This window comes from Oryctolagus cuniculus, chromosome 1, assembly GCF_964237555.1.
Source record: "Oryctolagus cuniculus chromosome 1, mOryCun1.1, whole genome shotgun sequence".
Lineage (NCBI taxonomy): Eukaryota > Metazoa > Chordata > Mammalia > Lagomorpha > Leporidae > Oryctolagus > Oryctolagus cuniculus.
Genome location: NC_091432.1, coordinates 128810223 through 128820461, shown reverse-complemented (window position 1 = coordinate 128820461; position 10239 = coordinate 128810223). Strand labels below are relative to the sequence as shown.

General features: G+C 38.5%; 1 protein-coding gene across 1 annotated transcript in view; it reads right to left on the bottom strand.

The window, feature by feature from the left end:
* Positions 1–201: 201 nt before the first annotated feature.
* LOC138843701 (beta-galactosidase-1-like protein 3) overlaps positions 202–10239 on the bottom strand; it is a 33911-nt gene continuing 23873 nt past the window's right edge. Inside the window, exons 3-9 of the mRNA XM_070048412.1 lie at positions 9690–9830; positions 9289–9360; positions 8704–8782; positions 7796–7883; positions 7394–7505; positions 1056–1172; positions 202–937 (exon numbers count right to left, since the gene is read on the bottom strand). Of these exons, the coding sequence (XP_069904513.1) occupies positions 872–937; positions 1056–1172; positions 7394–7505; positions 7796–7883; positions 8704–8782; positions 9289–9360; positions 9690–9830 (675 nt within the window). The 3' untranslated portion in view covers positions 202–871. The remainder of the gene's footprint in view (positions 938–1055; positions 1173–7393; positions 7506–7795; positions 7884–8703; positions 8783–9288; positions 9361–9689; positions 9831–10239) is intronic.

The following is a 10239-nucleotide window of genomic DNA, read 5'->3' as shown; positions in this document are numbered from 1 at the left end:
AAAATAGGGAGGCAGCATGAAATACATTTAAAATCACATTGATTTTTTAGGTTACTTTACATTATTGCTGTTATATGCAACACTGTTTTGGATATTCTTTCTTTTTTTAAAAGATTTATTTATTTTACTTGAAAGAGTTACACAGAGAGAGAAGGAGAGGCAGACAGAGAGAGGTCCTCCAACTGCTGATTCACTCCTCAATTGGCTGCAATGGCCAGAGCTGCGCCAATACAAAGCCAGGATCCAGGAGATTCTTTTGGGTCTCCCACGTGGGTGCAGGGGCCCAAGGACTTGGGCCATCCTCCACTGCTTTTCAGGCCATAGCAGAGAGCTGGATCTAAAGTGGAGCAGCCAGGTCTCGAACTGGTGCCCGAATGGGATGCCAGCACTTCAGGCCAGGGCTTTAACCCACTGCACCAAAGCGCTGGCCCCTGGATATTCTTAATACCAATCTTCTTTCTGAAAAAGTACTGATTGTTGAAGTTCAACAATGCAAGAAATAGCTTTTTTTAGATTTATTTATTTATTTGAGATACAGGGGTGGGGAGAGAAAAAGAGAGAGAGAGAAAGAGAGAGAGAAAAAGAGGGATCTTCCATCCACTGATTCACTCCACAAATGGCCGTAATGGATATAGCTGGGCAGATCAGAAGCCAGGAGCCAGGAGCTTCTTCTGGGTCTCCCATAATGCGGCAGGGGCCCAACCACTTGAGCAATCTTCAACTGTTTCCCAGGCCATTATCAGGGAGGTGGACTGGACAAGGTGCAGCCACGACTCGAAGAGGCATCCATATGGGGTGCTGACTCTGCAGGCAGAGGTTTAACCTACGACGCCCCAGAGCCAGCCTCCTAAAAATGTTTTAAAACACAGTCTTACAGCTTGGGCTCATCAGTAAACCGGATGAATAAACCATTCATCACTTTCTCAAACACAATGATCTGAAAAGAAATGATAGTTCAACAGTAACAATGAGATGAATACTGCAATTCAGATTATGGGGATGAAAGTCAATCGCAAGTCTTGTTAGTCCTCATAGCAGGGACTGGGGTGACTCACCTCATTGTCTTCTGGGTGAAGCCAGACCCCAGGAAGATAAAGTGTTTTCTGAGGCCCAATCTTCCAGTATCTCCCAAGATTCCTGCCATTGATGAATACAAATCCGTAATTCCAGTCCTGAAAAGATGGAGATTTGAGAGATAGGACCAGATGTGTACTGGCAAGGTAAACGTGAGTTACTTAAGGAGGTATTAAATGATTTAGATGCTCATAGCAAGGGGAGTGGAGGTGGATTTAGAATCAGTACTCTTATAGAACTTCTACCCAGCTGTCTAGGAAAGAAAAGGGAACAAAGAATAGAAACAAAGTAAGGAAAATTATACTATTATTCCTGCCATTTGGTAAACTATGCTTTTTCAGAGCATGTTTCTGCGCCCAAATATGTACTAGGCAAAAGAGATAAATGCCAATGCTGACAACAGCTATAAAAGCTGCAGTCTTTTTCAGTAGCTTATAATACAGTGAAAAGTGATGGCGTCTAGAAGCAGAAGGGAAAAGCAAAGATCAACAGCCTGGTTGGTTTCATGGGAAACATCTGCTCTTTCAGGGAGATTTTTTTTGAGAGGCTGAGCAGAGATAATCATAATCTCACTAGTTTAAGGGGACAAAATTTGATGTCAGGGAGACTTAATAAATAATATGCACTTGTAGTTGGGGTTTTATGGAGCTATACCCTGAAAGAGTAAACTAGAATTAGTCGAGTCATTGGATTTTTTTTTTTTTTTGCTTCAAGTCATTTCAGTCCTTGTAATGGTAATAAGGTGCTTCCTAGTGACCATAGTCACCTCTAGTGATGGATGTTCATCTAGTTGCCATGTATAGGAGAATCACCAGAAAACATAAGGGAGTTGATAAGAACAAAAAAGAAATCATGGAGGAAGACATGTAAAGACTAACAAACAGATAGTTTTAATAGATCCCCTCAATCAAAAGAAAGAAGTTGTGATGTAACAAATAGTACTAGAGAAAAAGTGAGATATCTCATGATGATAAAATTCTTAATTTAGCAAAAATGTATGCGCTATGTTAAGGGAAGCTAAAAGTTTAGATTCATAATACAAAAGCAAAGTGGAACAAACAAGGGAGAAATAAATAATTTTATAATCATAGTAGAAAATGTTCACACAATCATTCAATAGTTAATAGACAAACAATAAAAATCAATCAAGATGCAAACATTTAAAACAAGATTAATGGATTTCTACTAGTTGACATATATGGAACATTGATCTAACATGTACATAATTCACATATTTTTGAAGTGTATATAAGAATATTTAAAAATATTACCCAATTTTGAAGTAAAAATGTCTTTACATATTTTAAAATTCTCAGACCACACTGTAATTAAACATGAAATTAATAAAATAAAATAATTAATTTAATACTCAAACTCTTTGAAATTAAGAAAAATATTTCCAAGTAATCCATGAATCAAATAATAAAACAGTTACAATTAGAAAATCTTTCAACTTATTGATGAAAGTAAAATATATGAAAATTTGTGAGACATAAAATTATCAACCAATTGTGCATCAGAAACTAGAAGTTTCTGACATTGACTGTTTTGTTCAAAATGCTAAATGTAAAAGCAGACAACCAGGAATACAAAACTCACTAAAACTGAACCTAAAAATGAAACAGAGGATGGGCATTTGACATGGTGGTTAAGACTTGGGTTAAGATACCCATATCCCTTCTACAATTCCTAGATCAGGTTCTGAACTCCAGCTTCCCGACATTGCAGACCCTGGGAGACAGTAGTGATTGCTCCAGAGTTGAGGCCCTGTCATTAATGGGGAAAACGTGGACTAGTTTCTGGGAGCAGCTTGGTTTTCTTTTTTTAAGTTTTTATTTAATGAATGCATTTTTTCATAGATACAACTTTAGGAATACAGTGGTTCTTTCCCCCATACCCATCCTCCACCACCAACTCCCATCCCACCTCCCTCTCCCTCTCCCATCTCCTTCTTCATTTTGGTTCATTTTTAGTTGATTTTATATACAGAGGACCAACTCCATGTTAAGTACACATTTCAACAATTTGCACCCACGCACACACACACAACATATAGAGTACAGTTTGGGAACAAACTGAGTCCAAACTCATATACAAAATGGGTATAATAATGCAGCAAATGAGGACATAGAAAAAATCAAACAGATATAAATTGGAACAGGGAAGTCAAATTATCCCTGTTCATAGATGACATAATTCTATACATAGGAGAACCAAAAGACATTACTGAGATACTATTTGAATTCTTAACAGAGCTTGGTAAAATAGCTGTTTATAAAATCAGCATGCAAAAATCAACAGCCTTTGTATGCAGAAACACTGCCTTGGCTGAGAAAGTGCTCACAAGGTTAGTACCATTTACAGCAGCCACAGTGAATTTAAGTGTCTTTGGATACATTTAACCAAAGATGTAAAAGATCTCCACAATGTAAATTATAAAACATCAAATAAAGAAATAGAAAACACGAAAATCTCCTATATTCCTGATTGGAAAAATTTAAATCATGCAAATGTCTGTCATACCTAAAGCAATTTACAGATTAAATGCAATCCAATCATAATACAAAGGGCATTCTTTTTATATATAGAAAAAATACTGCTAAATTTCATTTGGGAGCACAAGAGATCTTCAAATAGCAAAAGCAATCTTAAACAACAACAAAAAGCCAGAAGCATCACAACATCAGATTTCGTCATACCACAGTACGGTTATAATCAAAAGAGATTGGTACTGGCACAAAAATGCACATGTAGACAAATGGGATAGGATAGAAACCCCAAAAACTAATCTGTGAATCTATAACCAAGTAATCTTTGACAAATGAGCTAAAATCAACACCTGGAGCAACAACATTCTCTTCAACAAATGTTGTTGGGAAAATTGGATCTACACCTGCGGTAGTATGGACCAAGACCCGTACCTTACGCCTTGTTAACAAAATCAACCTACAATGTCAAAGATCTAAATCTACAAACTAATACCATCAAATTACTAGAGGAAAACATTGTGGAGCATCTGCGAAACATTGGCCTAGGCAAAGACTTCTTGAATAAGACCCCTGAAGCACAGGCAATTAAAGGAAAAATTGACAGCTGGGTGTACATCAAGCTAAGAAATTTCTGCACTACAATGGAAACACCCAACAAAGTGAAGAGTTAACCTACAGAATGGGAGAAAATATTTGCAAATTATGCAACTGATAAAGGAGTAATCTCCAGGATCCCTAGAGAGCTCAAGAAACTCAACAACAAGATAAACAATCCAGTTAAGAAATGGGCCAAGAATGTGAACCTGTATTTCTCAAAGACACATGAAAAATCATCCGGATCACTGGCCATCAGGGAAATTCAAGTAAAAACCACAATGAAGTGTCACCTCAGGCCAGTTAGAATGCCTATCATACAAAAATCAAAAAGCAACGCATGGGGCTGGCATGTGGCATAATGGGTTAGACTGACCCCTGCAAAATTGGCATCCCATAGGGAAGCCAGTCTGTGTCCTGGCAACTCCACCTCTGATCCAGTTCACTTTGGAAAGTAGCGGAAGATAGCCAAGGTCCTTGGGCACCTGAAACCACATGGGAGATCGGAAGAAGCTCCTGGCTCCAGGCTCTAGCCTGGCCCAGCCTCAGCCATTGTGACCATTTTAGAGTGAACCAAGGTCTTTCTATCTTTCTTTTTCTCCATTTTTCTCTGTAAGTCTGCCTTTCAAATAAATAAAAGGTATCTTTCTATAAAAACAATAAATGTGGGTGAGGGTGTGGGGAAAGGTAACCTAATGTACAAATGGAGGGAATGCAAATTAGCACAACCATTATGGAACAGAGTATGGAGATTACTCAGAAATCTTAAAATAGATCTACCATATTACCCAGCCATCCCACTCTTGGGAATTTACTAAAACGAAATGAAATCAGCATATAAAGGGTTACTTATTGTTCCCCCTGTGGTTTTCTTTTTTTTTTCTTTTTTCTTTTTTTTTTTTTTAGCTCAATCCACAATACCTAAGATATGGAATCAAACCAGATAAGCATCAACTGATGACTGGATAAAGAAAATATGGCATACAACACCATTGAAGACTTCAGTCACAAAAAAATAATGAAATCCTGTCTTCACAACAAATGGATGACCATTATGCTTAGTGAAATAAGCCAGTCACAAACATTCCAATATTATGTTTTCTGTGATACATTGCAGTTAATATAGAATAAATAATATGTATAAGGATAAAAAGACATGCTATAATTTGATTATTGTTTTTAGCACTTGTTTATACTCCTGTGGGACTGTGGTTTTTCTACTTTTTACTATTTGAATATTTTAGTTAGTAGTGCACTAAATCTATGATTATTGAGTGGATAGAAATTATGTTTTGCAAAAGCTAAAGAAAAAAGAGAGGAAGGAAGGAGGGGGATTGTGGAAGAAGTTTTAGAGCAAGGGAAATGTGGTTATCTTCTTAGAATTTTATAGAGGAAGTACATAAAATCTGCTTTCTTCATATTAATAAAAATCAAAAAAATTAAAAAAGAAAGAAAAAAGATTGGAATTGCTGTGGCTGGGTGCAGATGAAAGCAGAGAAATGATTTTTGTGGTGAGTACAGGGATTAGTTTTGTGATGAAAATGTTTTGGAGAACACATATTGGTTGCAATAACACTGAAAGTAAAAAAAAAAAAAAAAACTGAATTGTTCACCATAAAAGGGTTACTTTCATGGTGTGTGAATTTTACCTCAAGTTAAAACTTAAAATTTTACCTCAAGTTATTAAAGTTATTGGACACCACAGAATCCACACTTCCAAGATAAAAGGCTTAATTCATGTATATAAAAAGAATAAAGAATACATATTGGTTAACTAGAATTTATCAGAAGTCTTTAAAAACAAAACAAATTGTTCCTAAAAAAGGAGTAACATGGAGATTATAATAAAGCTAATGTTATAAGTTATAGATAAATTAATTATATAATGAGACACCAAAATTTAGTTCCTTTAAATATTGATAAATTCATAAATTTTAAAAAAAGACTGGCCAAAATGAAGGAATGTACATAAAACACATAGAAATGAAAAAGAGGAGGCTACTGGTGATCTATCGATTAAATATGAAAAATTTGAGGCAACATATTTGAAAATTTAGATGAATGGGAAATATCCTAGAAAAAATATATTTTCTTCAACACACTTGAAAATAAGCCCAAATTATGTTACTACTGTAATCTTCAGAGAATCACATCCACAGTTTCAAATGACTCCACGAAGAAAATGCTAGCTCTAGATGGATTTACTTATGAAATCTATCAAAGAGAGATGAAGCAGTACACCTAAAACTCTAAGTCCCATTCCCAAATCATTTATTAGAACTTAAACATTGCAAGCAAAACCTGAGAAATATATATTGGTGCAAAATATAAAAATTAAGGGGTCCTATATTTTTAAAATAGCCAATCATGGATATCATCCAAAAGTCCATCAGTAGTAGATAGTTACTTAGATAAGTGTGGTGTATTTGTAAAAGAGATCCTATACAACATTGAAAGTCTATGAATCCCTGCAATAAATAGTTGAATTTCATAAATAGTGATGAATACAAGACATCATAATAAAAAGGTTGAATGTCTTATGATTCAGTTCAAGATAGGAAACACTGAACAAGAAGTGGTTGTTAAATTTGGGGAGAAGGAACCAGTAGTTGCAAAGAATCTTAAATATATACTTTGTATCTCAGTGATAATTATGATATATCAACTATGTGAAAATTTGGGGATCTGTATATAGATAGTTGAAAGCACATCAGAAGATCAGAAGAAGCTCCTGGCTCCTGGCTTGACCTGGCCCAGCCTCAGCCATTGTGACTATTTGTGTTACTGCGGTGTGTATATAAATATAAAAATATACCTGATAGAAATGAGACTGTCTCCTCCACAAAAATCAAATCATATGGTATAATTAATGGATGATGCAATTAGCATAATACAATTGTATGTGTGTTTCAACAAAATTACATAAACACGGGACTGTTGGTAGCATTGATCTCAGAGAGGAAGAAAGTGTGACTTTGAAGGAGAATTTCAACCATTTTCCTTCTACATTTTGTCATCTCGATTTTTCCAAGAGTTTTTGATGATGCATTATTTTCCTTAACAATACCAAATTGGAAGTTTATGACAAAGAGAGTGGTTTGCTTGGCAGTGAGGAAGAGGACGAGGGCTGGAAAAGGAAATATTCCCACCGTGGACACTATGGCTTTGGTTTGAGACTTTTCAAAAAAATCAAAGCAAGTGTTTGAATGCTAGGGCAAATGGAGAGGCCTACTTACTGGTAGGCTCAGGAAGGTGTCTTTGGGAGAAGGGCCAGCTCTCAAGGTTCCCCTGTAGAAGGCAGGGCCCTCATAACTCCCTGTGATGGGCCTCCAGGTGGCAGAGCGCAGCCTGCAAGAACAGCAACACATGAGGGGGAAGAAAACTTACCCCAGCTCTAGTCTGCAATCTGAGGTTAGACTGCCTCAGAGGAACTAGGGTCCTGTCTCAGGGAGATGGATGAGGTGGATGCATTAGACTTGGAATTAGGAGACGTGCTCTGTGGTCAAAGCAGTTGAAAACATACACCCAGTTTGTTCAGTTCTCTGAGTCGTGGGCTCTTTCTCTGCAAAGAGAGCAGGGTGAAAACCCAGAGTTACCCGATCACTGGAAGTGTCCACTAGGGATAGGCAGGAACATACCTATCAAAGAAGTCCATTTTCATGTCCAGGGAGTAGATGGTATAGCCCTTCAGGGTCACCTTATTGAGGCTAACGGAGTCAGTTAACCCTGCAGAGGGAATATGAATAGGAAAGATTGGACAGTCGCCAGTATCTAGGACAAAGAAACAAGGCAGGTATATGCCTCATTACCAGGGCACAGCTAGGATGGCAAACACTTGTCTGACGTGCTGTGAGAAATTCTTGTTTATTTTTCCACACTCAAGCATGTTGCTCACATGATATTCAAACTCCCTAAAACTGTGGAAAGAAGACTGTGTCCCAGGCAAGGACAAGAAAGCACCCAACACTGGCCGGTACCACGGCTCACTAGGCTAATCTTTCTCCTGCGGCACTGGCTCCCCAGGTTCTAGTCCTGGTTGGGGCACTGGATTCTGTCCTGGTTGCCCCTCTTCCAGTCCAGCTCTCTGCTGTGACCCGGGAAGGCAGTGCTTGGGCCCTGCACCTGCATGGGAGACCAGGAGAAGCACCTGGCTCCTGGCTTCAGATCGGCACGGCACACTGGCCATAGAGGCCATTTGAGGGGTGAACCAACGGAAAGAAGACCTTTCTCTCTGTCTCTCTCTCTCTCTCACTAACTCTGCCTATAAAAAAAAAAGAAAGAAAGAAAGAAAGAAAGAAAGAAAGAAAGAAAGAAAGAAAGAAAGAAAGAAAGAAAGAAAGCACCCCACATAACTGTTCAACTTTCATGTCTTGGAGAACTGGAAAAGCAGAAGAAAGGAGACGTGACGTTCTACATCTTGGGTCTTAGGATCCCAGTATTCCACTTCTGAGGGATTTGTTCCTAGCCTCCCATTCCCAACATAACCAGATCTCAGGTTCCAAAAGTGAAGAGAAGTTAGTGTCTGCGTCTCAGGTCCACAGCCCACCTTTCTGCTCATGTTGAATTCTTGATGTAAAAGCCAATCGTCCTTGATTCTCCACGAGGATCCTTAGAAGTTGACAACCCTGCTTGGAACAGAGCAGTTCATGGAAGCTGTATAACCAGGCTGGGTTTTTTTTTACCCTAGTAGCCATGCATTCTTAGGAATCTCAGAGGGAAAGACATGCAAATGGGGGAAAGAGGCCCCATAGGCAGCAGCATTGCCTATCTCATAATAACCCCTTTGTGTTACTTTTCCATTCATAATCTCACACACTCTCCACTGCTGATCCTATTAGAAGGGGCAAAGAGACTCACTATTCTTTTAAGCAGAGATCCATACAAAGACTCAGGATTGATTGCTAATGAGGAAATTCAACGCATGCTGTAACTGCACATTGTGTGTCCTGATGGACTATGGCCTGGCAGATGCATCATGCCTATGGCCCTTCCCACATCCTGCTGAGTCCTCAAGGGAGCAGAAACACCAAATGGTAGTTGGTAATATAGGAGGAAGTCTATGTGAGGACTAGGCTATGTTTGCATTTGACAAGGGGATCTGGGGCATCACCTGGACTTTGGAATTACATACCGTGAATGTAGGAATGTCCATGTTCCGTGAGTTCTCACTTAGAATTCCTATCATTGTGTCATTTACAAAAACCTGCACAGAAAGGCAACCAGTGTCAGAATAACAGGCTCACCTGCAGAAACAAAGATAAGATGTGATGTAGGCAGAAAGTGGTCCTTATGAGAGGATTACCCCTGGTGCTCATCGATGGCAGGAAACTGAGTATCAGGTTGCAATAGAATTTCATTGTGTTAAAGAAGGAAGTCTATTTGTCTTAACTTTGTATTTCCAATCCACCCCAAATCAGAGATGCAGTTAATACTATTGAAGATGTTGATGTTGATTGGTCACTAAATACTTTCTATAATGGCTGGGTAAGCTACACTTTTGCTTGCCCACAAGGAAAGCTTGCACACACCTACCTGTGCCATATCTTCAGCATGACCATGGAGATGGCCTCCAGAACAGATGGGAGTTTCATAGAGGATGAATCCAAAGGACTGTCCATTTCCATTGTTTATAGGAAGATTTTCCATGCTGACTGGAATACTCAACTTTATTGGCTGTGAGAGAGACATGACAGGAAAAGGAAGTCAAACTGGGAGGCTTCTTCCCAAGATCCTTGTCACATTTTATTGTACCACATAATGGTCCCCAAGATTTTTTCGGGAGATAATAGGACAGATGCTATGTGATAATGTTGTTGTGCTTCTATTACTAGGGGATTCTGGTATTGGTAGGGATACAGAGAAGAGGCAGCACTTGCTATAATCACAAGAATTAGTCAACAATGTAAATAAATTTTATTCTAAAATAACTGAAGGTCCCTTTACCCTGAAGTAACTTGCAGCCAGCTTGTGTAGTTAAAAACTCAGAGGAGCTAGGAATCAGCCCATATGTACCACATACCCAGCCGGGATCCCAGGAAGTACCTAAAGATCCCTATGCATTCTCCTGTGACCCAGCAAACAA